This window comes from Rhopilema esculentum, chromosome 5, assembly GCF_057945365.1.
Source record: "Rhopilema esculentum isolate cy_ngs chromosome 5, ASM5794536v1, whole genome shotgun sequence".
In the NCBI taxonomy this organism is placed as follows: domain Eukaryota; kingdom Metazoa; phylum Cnidaria; class Scyphozoa; order Rhizostomeae; family Rhizostomatidae; genus Rhopilema; species Rhopilema esculentum.
In genome coordinates, this window is record NC_142819.1 from 2,688,722 (window position 1) to 2,702,832 (window position 14,111).

The window sequence follows — 14,111 nt, forward strand, 5'->3', positions numbered from 1 at the left end:
CCTATTTATTTAGCCTTGGCCCCCCCACCTTCCAATTCGTGGCGCAGGCCCTGAATAAGTGAAAAAAATTGATAACCAAATAAAACACAGCTGAAAAATTGCATTCCCCTTTCAAAATTCCTGCTACACAACATTAAAACAGACAACTCCCTCGTCTACTTGTTAAGAAATGGAAGAATTAGGACTTTTTGCTTTAAAAAGTCTGAAAGCATGGAAAAGCATTAACATAAAAAAGATGCTCTTGCCACTTTTGAAGCTAGGACAGTGTTTTGAAGCCTGAAGAGCAGCTGGCATTGATGTTTAAAAATACAGTCGGTTTAAAAACACATCTTTAGATAATTCGATTCCAAGATTTTAGGAATTCCGCTGTAAGATAAGATATTCAGATATCTAGCAATTGATCGTGGGTCAAACTAATCTTGTGACTACATTTTTTAATAAACGTTAAATGTGGCAATTAACTGTAATGATAACTTTTCGCTACTTTCGTCTTCGAGTTGAACATGATGAGAAATCGATGGAGCAACGTTTGGCTAATTGCAGATTTTCCCTTCTCTTTTTTGTTCATGGCTCCAAATAGACTTTGCGGACCTCTGACACAAATCTACAACTTTAGCACTGAATTTTTCCTGGCCATAAAAATATTCTAAAAGCTAAATAAGACGAAAATCCCTTTATAAAGTCTTGCAACGTCTTTATCTCTTCTCTCACTGATGCGCGGATTTTTGGTAGCTTTGCGCCACGAAATTCGCAATCGAACGCTCTGGAAAGATTCAGAAAAGGTGCAAAAACTGTTCTTGAAATCTACAAGTACATTAATTAACTGATAGTTCCTCTAACAACTGAAAGTATACTTCTGGCTGCTCCATTTATGGGCGTGGTCACACCCTAACCCGGCCCTTACGGCCCTGCAGTAAGAATGCAAGAATTTCTGCCAGTGATGTCACTGATGAGGACAACTTCCCGCAGTTATCAAATGCTTAAAAATATCCTGAAACATGAAAAGTCCTTAACAAAATAAACGTAGCACTTGATATTTGATGTGCCATTCTTTGTCACAATGCCTGAATGTTACCAACCATACCACCAATCACGTATAAAGCATGCATCGAGGAGAGAAGAATTTGACCTAGTCTAAGATGTAAGAGTCTTTGATATGTATAGGTATTAATGGAACAAAGGGTGAACTTGGAAACGACACTGCCTTTTTGTTGCTAGTGACCCCAGCATGGCCTGAAGGCGTCGTCTAGAAAAACGGTGCAAGTTCAAAGAGCTTTCTGTTCTGTTGAAATCATTCATCTTTTCGCTCTACTAGATTGAATCGAGGAAGACAGAAACATCAACAGGAAACGACTGATTCTACAGTGTTTAGAAATCCCAGAATTTTTTTTCAAATTGGACAGATTATCTAGCAACAGCCCGAAAAAATAAAGTGCATTTACCGTCTTTAATTGAATGTCTCAGTGCTTATCCTAAAAGTTTCATTCTTTACCCGAGGTTTGTTAAAGACCGGTGAGGAACAGCTTTTAGGAACCGCTTTATGTTTTAAAAATTCTATGGTAAGGTGTTTTAAATCAGAAAGAATTCTAATTGGGAAAAAATTAGCTATTTATTACATTAGCTATTTAAGTACTTTGTTTTATTCTTTTATGATAATTCGCTGAGATAGTATCAGAAAAAAGAAATAGCTAATTTTTCCAATTAGAATTCTTTTTGGTTTATAACACCTTACATTGAAATCGAGTCGTTTAAAAAGAAAAGCCTAGTCTAAAAAGTCGTAGAGTCTTTCCTGCGTTAAAGTGATCTTGCACCCCTGTGTCTGTGTGATCAGCTGATCAAGGTTCATTGTTCACTTCTCAACAAACCGTACCACCAGACCGTACCATTAGTGCAGAGGAAAGGTGCTGTCAAAAGTAAGAAGTAAACATGATGGGTGATTCAAATGTACTTGGCAAAACCCAACTTCAGAAGCTTTTAGAGCACAAGTATAGTGCGCAAGGCACATCAATAGCTGAGGTTTATCTACAGCCATTTTGGCGATATGTCGTGGAGTTTATGCCCCTTTGGTTGGCCCCAAACACAATAACAACATTGGGTCTGGCTGTCAACATTATAACATCGGCATTGATCATGTATATTTGTCCACTTGCTGTAGGCGAGGTTTGTATTTCAACCTCTAAAACTGACTTTATTTGGTATAGCCGCATCGGGTCAGGAATTAATGTCTTTCCATGTGAGAACCATGGGAGCTCATGTGCGTGACAGACTTCCCTGGTCAACACGCATGCTCCAGGTCACATGTGCCCGGAATCATGTTACCGTTATTAGCAATGTCAAAGAACATCTATTGCGTGACCGATTTTTTTCTCACATTAACACTAATATTAAATAAATTCAGTTGTAACGTAAGGCCAACTTTGCAAAACAGGGACTCTGATGCAAGCTTGAAAGTAAGGAGGCAAGGGAAAATTATAGACCCATGACAGAAAAATTGGTCAAAAAAACTTTATTGTTTAGAAAATTCTAGACTTATTATTGCAATTATCTGAAATCTTGATTACAATAATTGAGATCAGATAATCACGGTTGTCTGAAAAAATCTAGTGTTGTATGTACATATCTCATGCAAGTGCAAATTTTGAAAAGCTTATTTAATGTGATTGGCAATATTGTTTTTTTATCCCTGTCTGTTTTGACAATACAAGAAGCCCAATCAGGTATTTGAAATCTCTTTGTTGAAGTAGCATCCTTCAACATCGAGGACAGCTGTTCTTAGAAGTCCTAGTCATATATGAAATTTGGAAGAAAAAAAAAGATTAGCCTGAAGCTGTGGAAAAATGTGTGCTCAAAAATATTTTAGTTATTGATGTTTCTCTGAAAATAACCAAATGATATCTTCGTGACAGCAAAGGTGTCAACTTAGGCTTAATCTGGACTTTTTGTGATGAAAGGTCCAGGCTGGGAAACTTGCATATTCTTACAACTGCACTAGGTTCTTTTGCACTTGCACCTGACCAACAGTATCAATAAAGTCATGTATATTATACTATGGTCATGTATATATATGATCATTATTGTTCACAGCTTGAATGCCTTTGCTGGCAGGTCACAGGATAGTGTGCTGTTGCTTGCAGCCAGGCATAGCCAACATCAAACATGTTTGTGTTCTGATTCTGTATTGAGTACTTTTAATTATTGTTATGTATTAAACCTGGTTAATGGTTCTGTATTGAGTACTGAGTAAAATACATTAAGTTAAATCTCTACATATGTATTCCAAACATTTAAGAAAATAATCAGCCGAGCATGCATTCACTCATTTACTTCCTTCTTAGATATGCCCTTCTGCACTGATTTGTTGCTGTGCTGGTTTGCTTATCTATCAAACTTTGGATGCTATTGATGGAAAACAAGCAAGGCGAACTGGAAGTAGCTCTCCACTTGGAGAATTATTTGATCATGGATGTGATTCATTATCAGTTGTGTTTGTCTCTTTGGCGATGGCTTGTACTCTAAATCTTGGCAAATATCCACATTTCTTGTTTTTCTTCTTTTTCAATAACTCAGTCATATTCTACCTTGCACATTGGCAAACATATGTTACTGGAATACTTGTATTTGGAAGGTGAGTATATATTTTAATTTATGTATTTCATATTTAAACATATGATATCCAACATGATTTTTGAGTTTGTTATAGAACTTGTTCCTCTGAGATATACATTTGCTATTTTGAGACAGTTACTGTTCTTCTGGCTTGAAACTTGTGAGCAGTTTCCTCAATTCTTAATCTTGCTGTAATCACATTTCCTTTTTTAATATTATGGAAGGCACTTGCCAAGGCCCAGATAGAAATCCATAATCCTTTACAGTATTGAAAATCCTTTGACCTAAGGCCATTAGCCATACCCTTGTTGTCTATTATTGTTTCCTGTTGACATGAACAATATTTTTTTGTTCCTTGCAGAGTTGATGTAACAGAGGTTCAGATACTTGGGTGTGGAGCATTTATACTAACTGCTATTTTTGGAGTCCAACTTTGGAGCTACGAGGTATCAAATTATCTATTGATTGAAATACTTTTTGGAAGATTTTTTTTCAAGGATATAGGACAACAATATAACAGTAAAATTTCACAGTTTTAGAATGAGAGACATGCAGACAGGAATGTAAGTTGATGGATGTTTTCTTGAAGAAAAGGGTGCAAAAGTTCCAACTGATGTTAAGCCAATTGTAATACATAATGCAATTTTACTAAGCATTTACTAACAGAACCTTGACCTTTCAGGGTGTGTTCATTTCCTTTCTGAATTGAGCAAATTTTCAGCATCAGTTTTATGTTATATCATTCTCTGAACTAAATAAGCACTGGACTTCAGACTTAAATTTTCTTATTGCTCTCAGATTTCTTACCAATTTGAAGAATTTCAAAATGATATAGAAGAATTTTTTAAATCAAAATGTTTTGCTGTGATTTGAAAAGGTTTAAGAATAAATCTTATATTGGAACAGATTAGAGGAAAAGCCATTATTTGTTTACTTCCTTAAAATGCATATTATGTTGTAAATAATGAATAATGATACAGCAATTTAGATCTCTGCCCCAAATTCCTGGTTTCTTTATGCATTTAGTTTCAGAATGGGTATCCTAAGTTTTCTTGAAGTTTCTTGTGTTAATAAGTTATAGACAGAAGGAATTATTTAGCATCTTGATGGAAAAGTGAATTTCTCAAGAATTTTATTTGTTTTCCAGGTCACAATCCTTGGGGCAAACCTATCTTTAGCACAACTTGCTGTTATATTTGCAGCTTTAAACAGCTTTTACTACATGCTGAATTCATTCTCAAAAATCTTAGCTGGTGGAGTTGGTAAAAATAAATCTACTGTTTCTGTGAGTACTAGTTATCATTGTTTTGGTCATATATCCCAAATTATTATTAGATGGTTTTTCATGATATGCATATTTAGAAATTTGAGTCCTGACATTCTGTTGCCATCTCAAAAAACTTTTGTTAAAACACATGACCTGCCAAATACACTTTGGTGTATTGTTTGTTTTTGGTTATAAAAAGCCAGCTTCTTAAAAGAATGTTCTTGATATTGCTCCTTTCTCAGAAACCCCATAACATTCTAACACTGATTCTTACCATGTAGTCTGTTTGCAGACCTTTTTGAAGAATAGCCAGTTGTTTCTAAACAAAAGTGAGAGAATGTTGTTCAATAACATCAGCCAACACTTGTTTGTATTGTCTACATTTTCTTCAAGACTTTAACTTTTAGGACAGCCATTTCAACATTGAGCCACTTTAAGGAGCCACTGCCATTCCGCATGGTGGGACCTGGGGCAGAAGCCCCAATTGGCCAAAAAGTTTTGGGGGCCACACCCTGTTTTGACCTTACGCAAAAGCTTTTAAGATAACTGTGTAAAGAAAACACAACTTGTATCTGAACATAACATTAAGAAGCAATTGAGAACAATACAAATTCCAAAAGTAGATATATCGCTGTGCAAGCATGAGGATCACAAGACTGGAACCATGCAATAGGCATAATATAACAGAACAATAGTAAACAGTGTAATTAGTGATAAGTATATAGCAGTGATCATAATAGATAATAATGAGTTTTTAACAAAAGCTTCCTTCCTTTGAATTTGAAGGCAAAATGGGCTTTATACCTCTCTATGTAGCATGTTCAAAATTTTCATCTTTTTTAAACATTTCTCACAAACCTTCAGCCTGGGGTTCTTTGTATACAAAATAAGTTTGAATCAAGTGTTACAATTTTAGATCAAAAATTTTCAAAAAATCTAGTCAACTTCTGAGCCCCTTTCTCCCTAATATATTTTATTCAAACTGTTATCCATTAATTTTCAATGTGTCTTTGGAGTACCACTTTCCTTAATTTTCGCAATGAACATAAAACTGAGAAAAAAAAGTCTACACTCTGGCTAGCTGTTTTGTGGCAAAAGTTTCTAACTGAAAGATGTCAAGATGCAAAGCAGAAAGTGGTTTGGAAATTAAAATATATGCATTGTATGTAGATTTGTACATTCTTACAAACAGAATATAATGTAATTTTTGTATTATCTTTCAGGATACCAGTGTTTTATCTCCAGCGATTCCCCTTGGCATTGTGTTGGCCTGTGCTTTCTATGTATATAAACATTCTGAACTGAATTTGTTCCAAACAGCACCATGCCTTGTAGATTTAATGTATGGTATAACCATTGCAAAGCTGACTTGTAAATTAGTGGTAAGTAATTTTCAATTTTTTATGACAATGACTATGTACTTACCTGATTATATTAAATTTTCTAAACATTACTTTTCTGGGCCTCTTCTTTTCTGTTGAAAAATTTTAAAGATTCAACCAGATTGGGGACTGTAATGTTGTGATTTATGCACATATTAATTTACCATTGCATAAATTAGAATAATTTGCTAATTAGCGAACCATGCTATAAGAATGCACGGTTTGATTTATGTTCTGTTACGTTCCCTATGAATGTATGTTTTCTTATGTACTACCTGCAACACAGGACATAATAGGGACATTCTGAACATTTGCTTTAAACACTTATATATTATTATATTTTCCTCCATGGTGTACAGTAAACATTGCCTATGGTCTTTCTGCTTAAAGTCACTATACTGTTTAAGCCACATACAATGTAGACCCAAATACTCAAAAACATTCAATTTAAGCTCTATGTTGAGTAACATTCTGATTTCGTTTAATTTTAACAAAGTCTGCTCTATCATGTTTTAGTGTGCAGTTAGACATATTCTGCTTTATTTTGCACAGATTGCTACAATGACAAAACACCCATTGGAAATGATAGACAGCTGCATGCTTGGACCAGCTGCGCTGAGCTTCATCATTTACTTTTCTCTTCCAGTCTCTGAGTGGCATGCTTTGCTTGCTGCGTTGGTATGGATCCCATTTGTTTCATTTCCTATCTGGCATATGCACTCAAATCGTGCTGCATAACACACATTTTTCAATGATTTGACCACACTTTTCTACATTTTTCCACACTTTTGTTTTAAACCCTGGCCAAAGTAAATGCTTTACCAAAAAGCCAAGAATTTTCTGTGGTAGGCTAGAGAGTTTGTTAGTATGATGAGAGGATTAAATACACAGAGCTTAGACCAAGGTAAATTGGTCTGCTAATTGCCATGTTGGTTGACAGTTATTGCAGTACGCCTTATATGCTTGAAATTAATCTTGCTCTCCAGTGATTCTCCTTTTTAAAGACTTTAAATAAAGGAGATAGGCTGCTTCATGTAATTAACCCATTCCATGATATAGCAGGATAATCATTAGTTGGTAGTCTTTGAGACTTAAGAGCTTTATAAGATGAGATGAGATGAGATGAGATGAGATGAGATGAGATGAGATGAGATGAGATGAGATGAGATGAGAGGAGAGGAGATAGATGAGATAGATGAGATGGATGAGATGGATGACATGAGATAGATGAGATGGATGAGATGAGATAGATGAGATAGATGAGATAGATGAGATAGATGAGATGAGATGAGATGAGATGAGATGAGATGAGATGAGATGAGATGAGATGATGAGATGTTAAGCTAAATGAAATAGTTATTTTGCTTACATAAAGTTTAAAGGCAGTATGTTCCCCTATGTTCTCAGAATCTCTTTTCATGGCCATGATATTCATGCATTGTTGATTCAATGCACAAATAAACAATCAGAATGAAGAACCATAATAGCGTAAATTTTACATTACGAGGGGGACAGACTGCCTTTCAGTAAAATCACACTGTGCTAAGTATTTTTAACAAGGAGCAGTTTCCAGATTTCAAGAACAGCGGAAACATTTTGCAACAGACATGAAAACAAGAAATGCGTGTCCAATGCTTTATGCAGTGTAACGCAAATATGTATCAAAATAACCTTTGGATTAGAGCTCTTAACATGGTCTTCTTTGTTTTACACAGGAGATACTGTTCAATGTTTTTCTTTTTAGGCCTTTGAATGTCTTAATATGGCAATATTTTGTACCAAAGTTTGCGTAGAAATCAGCAGTTTTCTTGGCATCGACGTTTTCCATATCAAAGAGAAGAAAGCTCATTAGAAATAATGATCAGGTTTTGGAGCCGGTCACTCAAAATTCGTCTTTATGGAAACATTCTGCTGGAAATATTTGCATTTATGTGAAATACAAACAGAAGTGAATGATACGTTTTATTCCCAATTGAGTTGATTTGCATTGTGAAATAAATTGTAAAATTGATTTTAAACGCTTTGAGTTTGTTTAGGATTAAGCTGCTAGAGACAATATACCTAATGGGATATTTTGTATTCCAACATTAATAGGATTTTAGAATAGCCAATTTCCGCTAGGGTATTTTTTTCTACTGCTAGATAACTCGTTTTATTTAGAGCAGGGCTGTCAAGGTCAAACAAGCTCAATTACTAGAATTAAACTAGGCTCAAGGAATTTACAAAATGGAATAATTGTTCGCTGAAAAATCCAAGCACGACTATGATTTCAAACATTAATTTATGTTATCAGAGTTTTGTCACTAGTTTTAATAGAAAATTGTCTAAGGAGAAACTAATAAAGTAATAGCATTTAGTTAAGTAAATATAATTTTTTACTTCTACTCGAAAGACACACATAATTGTATTAACTGTGTCGCACGAGTATTGAGTTTGACGTCCCTGCTTTAGAGCTGATAGAAGGCTTATTGATGCTCTGCTGTTTTCGAATTTTTATTGAAAATTTAGATATTTTTTATTTTGCATTCAATGGCAACCATTCACATTTGTGGCACTGAATCCGGCTCCGTGTGTTTAGAAAAGGAGAGAAGTTTAAGCAGATAAATTCTAAAGCTATTACCGTTTACACAAAATTAACTTCCCTTGTTTACTTCATTGATCGAAATCTTAACTGAGAAATAACTAACCTTGACTAACATTGACCAAAAACGAGAAGAATACCAAAGCCATATTACAAGTAGAATGTCCCCGTTCTATTCACGTTATTTTAATCCTGCACTCCTGAGATTTTTAGAGGCTACATTTATTATTAGCTATTGCATAGTTAGATTAATTTTAAAGCATTAACTAGGTTTTCTCAAAAGATTTTTAAATACTTAAGAATCCTAGGAATTGTTTGAAGTCGGAGCAGTTGGCACTCCTGTGTAACATACCCGGTGAAAACCATCCCCGGTTAGAAATTTCCCCGCCGGAATGTCCCCTTTGGAGCAATCGAATAATCCATGCCTTTTTCTACTTACCCGCGTTCCAAGCAAGTGGAAATGTTTTGTCCCAAGTATATCTTAAATTCCCTTTTTTGCACCATACCCCATCCCCTGCTAGCCAAAGACAAATTTTACTGCCTCTGCCGTTTTTGCCTGCCATTTCCCGTTAAGAAAAAGCTTGCTTGGCATGTCATGCAGGGATGTTATAATGCAAAAGACTGTAGCATCTAGTGCCTTTGAAGGATATTGAGTCATTTTGGAGACTTGAGACAGGCGAGCTATGCATGGTTACATTTGCATAAATTCACCTGCCTTGTCGCATTCTAGTGCGTAGATTTTTGCTTGCTTAGTACAGAAATTGGAGACTAATATTCGTTGCATCGTGGCCTTGACCCTTTCTACAGCGCACCATAAATTTTTGCGATTGTTTTCTTTGGATTTCTGTCTCCTGATTCCTGTTCACGCCGCCTGCATCTTTCCATTGGAATTTCAAGTGGTATACAGTTTCTGTAATGCAACTTCGAAATTTGTCCATCAGCAGATATTGTTTATGAAGAAAATTTTAACAATTACAATCAAGGTTTTATGCTTTGTTTGACGCGAATGGCGGCTTTTGACTCATTTTACGCGGCTTTTAGAGTTTGCCCCCTCCCTTTACATTGTAACAGGTTCACTCTTCTATCACATGTAGCATCTGGGAATGTGCGTTTTATCAAAATTAGGCATACAAGTTACATAACACAACGTGCTGTTTTCACGCTTCTGGCACATTTTTAAAAGTAATATATAACCTCTACTGTTTTGTTGCAAGATTAATAACAGTTGCTGTAGAGTCTTGTAGTTGATAATGTCTTTATTTAGTAAAGAATAATGTCGTTCACTGTATTTTCTGTCACATTTGCCTGCTTGATGTTGTTTTTAAAAAGTCGATCTGATTTTGATACGAGGGTCCCTGCCCTGATTATAACATTTCCACTCTTGGACATCAGAAGGGAATGACGATAGCATCTTTGAATGTGAATATATACTTGTTCGCCGTACTGTTACAAAAGATCTTCGCACACACATTTTGACAGTGAAGAAACAGTATTTGATGGCAAATTCTGTTGGTCATGTCAAAATTTATGGATATTACATCAGAAGATCCTGGTCGTAATGTTTATTTTCAAGAATATTTACCTTGGGATACAATGCAGTATTGTAGAGAGTTAGTAAATTTCAACTCGAGTAGCATTATACATAGAAAATTGACTGTTGACAGGTTGACTGTTCATGAAGGCCTTTCGGAGTTGTTCTTAGATGCTTGGATATCGAGCCTTCCTCTTCCCAATGAGTGTGCTGGTATTTCTAGCCAGGTTGAGGGGATTATGCATATTATCGATAAAAAAACGAAGAAATTATCCTCTTAGGGAATTCTAACTAATTGTAAAAACTGATATTTTACCAACTACACGGTGGAGGATGATTACATGACACAAATATTCCTTCCAAACATATCCTAACGTATTCTTGAATTCCGTGGCAATTTTGGTTTTCAGCAGCTAATTAAAAAAGACTAGGGAGACCTTATAATCTACTACCTAATAATTCTATAGAAAAAACTGGTGATCCTGATCATTGCATAGAATGCTTTGTAAGAAATATAAGTCATTTTGGGACACTGTAAAGTAGCGTTGAAATGCTACTTAAAGTAAGTTAACAAAAATTGATCAACTTGCATTTATGGATGATTTGCTTCTGGCTTTCTGGAAGGATATTGTCTAAAAGGCAACGATATTAGCCATATCGTAAAACAGTGAACCAAAATTTTTCATGTATGCTCGATAACAATGCTCCATTGCACAGTATGCGTGTTTCTGAAATTTTTCGTCCTTGGATGATGAAAACGTTTAAAGCAATCATTAACCTTTCCGAAAGAAAAACATAGGGCAAAATTGCCTTTCATATCTTGGTCCCAAAATTTGGAACAATCTACCGTCAAAACTAAAATCTGCAAAGAACGTCAATAGTTTCAAACACAAGATCAAAGATAAATTCTTTGATGATCTACAAAATCAGGAGGATAGCCCCTACATATTTTTCTGAAAACCCAAATTCAGCCAACGAAAAGGTTCTAGTTAACATTTATCCAGAATTAATTTTTTCCTAGTTTCGGAAACAAATCAATTTGTCATGTACACATTTTTTTATAACACCTCTGGAGGGACCATTTTGGAAACAAGATCGTATTGACCTTTTTAATGCTATCCCTGCCATTTTTAACCTGGGGTTTTTTTAGTCTATGTTTTTAACTTATATCTGTAAACTTTATATATCTGTAATTAGATCTTTTTCTTAATTCTAAATTGTAATTTATTTGATGGCAAAATTATACATACATACATACATTAAGCTCTATATTTCATTTTGATTCTAGGCAAATAGGTTTTGCAAAAAGTTGCTTAGAATATTAGCGATCTTGAAGCACATTGAAAACTATAAACACGGTCCTTAAAAATCGAACAGCACCAAATAGAAATCGACATACAGCGATGGCATTTACTGACCTTAAAACGATCGTTTGACAGCGTAAATGCTGAATTTCTACAACTATCTGTCTTCGACAGGCCTTGTTTACAACATATCTGAATAATGCAACATAATTCTGCATAGATGATGGTGGGTCTTCAAAGCAAGCTGATATCAACTTCAGAACAAGATTACCACAAAGCCTTTGTTTCGGTCCTTTCCTGTTTTGATCTCTATTAATAATTTGCCACTTTCTCTCCAAAATAATCAAGTCATTATGTATCCTAATGATGCTACCGTATCATACTCATCCAACAACACCGACGATCTTAATGATAGAGACTCAAGGTGCTAGAAACAATGCCTTTAAGGAAATCCAATTTCTTTAAATCTCATTGTCACTCAGGAAATTAATCAGTGGCGGCGCCAGGGGGTGGTATGGGGGTAATTACCCCCCCCCCCCCACTTTTTTCGAAACATGGTCTACATATTTCTTCTTAAAACGGGTTAGAAAGCACTAGGTAGGGGTAGATCATATTTCCTAAGGAAATTTGACCTGGTACAAAGCACTGAAACGAGGCGATTAGGGCGTGGTCTCACTGGCCACGCCCATTACCCTCCCACTCGGCAGTAGTTGGCGCCGCCATTGAAATTAATTGTGGGTTTATAGTTATATCCTAGAAATTTTCTTGACAAAAGATCGTGTCTACGTACTGATGACTCACAAGGTTGAGAAAACCAAATGCTTAAAAGTTCAACTAGGTAATACCTCGTTATGGGTAGATAGACTAGGTTTTTACGTTGTTAAGTTTTTTGCGCTTTAGGATTTTTAAACTGCAAAAGCTACAAATAACTCTGCCAGAGTAAGTTGATAAATTGCAATACAACAATACTGAAACTGCTGATGCCTTGATCAAAACTCGTGAAAGACAGCGATAATCGTTCTACAAATCTATCAATGGTTTTGCATTTACGCAGGCCCATAGCCGAGGGGTGGCATGGGGTGGCAATACCAGCTGTTTGCCACCCCAATAATTTTGTCATAAAGTTATTTTAATGAGGTTTTTCGCCTTTTGCATTGGATTTCTATGACCATTTGGGCCAAGCTAATACTGGAGAAAGGAACATTGTTTGTTGGGATCTCTTATTACTCACGTAGGTCTTAAAGTTGTGCCTGGCGCTGAAAATTTTTCAGCAAAAAGTTGAAAGATTGCAGCAAAAACTTGACGCTACTTGGGAGCTTCTCAGAAGAATTGCTAAAACAGTTTCCTGCAACACGGTTGTCTGGGTTTATGCGAATAGCAGTTTTTGGGACAATATACTGTAGTATATAAACACGCACTGCCTTAGTCAGTAGTTGTCGAAGTAAGAGTGTTATGTTCTGGTATGCTCGAAAACAAGTATTTCTCGATTTAGCCTACATTATAATAGAATATTGCAAAGCAAACACTAAAAATCAGATTTTCAGTGTTTGCTTTGCAATATTCTACAAAATCAAGATCATCAAAGAAGTTTAAGAAGCAAAGACCGTAGCTTGGAAAAAGGATTGTTTTATTAGCTAGAAGAGGATGTGGACAATTGGATGTTCATTTTTGTGAATTGCGTGTTGATAGACATTCTAAAGCCAAGAAACATAGCCATGAAGCAGCTTCAATCTTTCAGTCCAAATTTTTCACAGTGCTCTTTGTAGTTAAAGCAACAAGAGATTATCTTAAGGGACGATGTACAAACTTGACTGGGGCTCAATGTGCTAAAATGGTTGCTAATTTCCGAAAAAACAATTCAATACACTGAGGTCAGCAACATTCAGTGAAGAAGGGCTTTTGTTTCCAAGCACTTACGATGATTTTATCAGTACCGAACACTCTCCGTCAGTGAGTCATTAAGGGTCAAAGCTTCAAGCAATCAAGAATCGTTGCAACTCATGGAGGTAGATGTTCAGTAAAGATATTGATCAGTCAACAAGATCTGTTAAGGGAGACTAATAGAAGCTCTTTCGCCTTGTTTATCAAAGTTTCCAAAGTACAAGACCCTGATACCTCTGTTCAACTTCGCAGCGAAAAGTTTCCTGTTCTGGAGAAAATGTTTGAGGAGATTATCTTGTTTTCTTAAAGCAGTGTGCAATATCTTTCTCTTGAGCGCAAAAGATATGAAGTGGCCAGAAAGCGACTTTGAAAAGATAGATGTAGCGACTGCATAGATAGAGCGAGCCGATACTCGCAAGTTTTCATTAATTCTTATAAGTTGCAGCTACTACACATCAACACATAAGGACTCCCCTAACTCCCCTCAGCGAAGTCCTTGGCGGACAGAGAAAGAATGCACTCCCTCATGTCTGGCGTTGGACATTAAGATCTTGATAGT

At 35.8% G+C, this 14,111-nt stretch overlaps 1 protein-coding gene across 1 annotated transcript; it reads left to right on the forward strand.

The window, feature by feature from the left end:
- Positions 1-1,841: 1,841 nt before the first annotated feature.
- On the forward strand, positions 1,842-10,119 carry LOC135689605 (cholinephosphotransferase 1). The gene is made up of 7 exons (XM_065206892.2): positions 1,842-2,160; positions 3,336-3,625; positions 3,968-4,052; positions 4,754-4,891; positions 6,097-6,255; positions 6,808-6,933; positions 8,000-10,119. Exons 1-7 carry the CDS (start codon positions 1,927-1,929, stop codon positions 8,105-8,107), a joined length of 1,140 nt encoding a protein of 379 aa, XP_065062964.2. The 5' UTR covers positions 1,842-1,926; the 3' UTR covers positions 8,108-10,119.
- Positions 10,120-14,111: the final 3,992 nt, after the last annotated feature.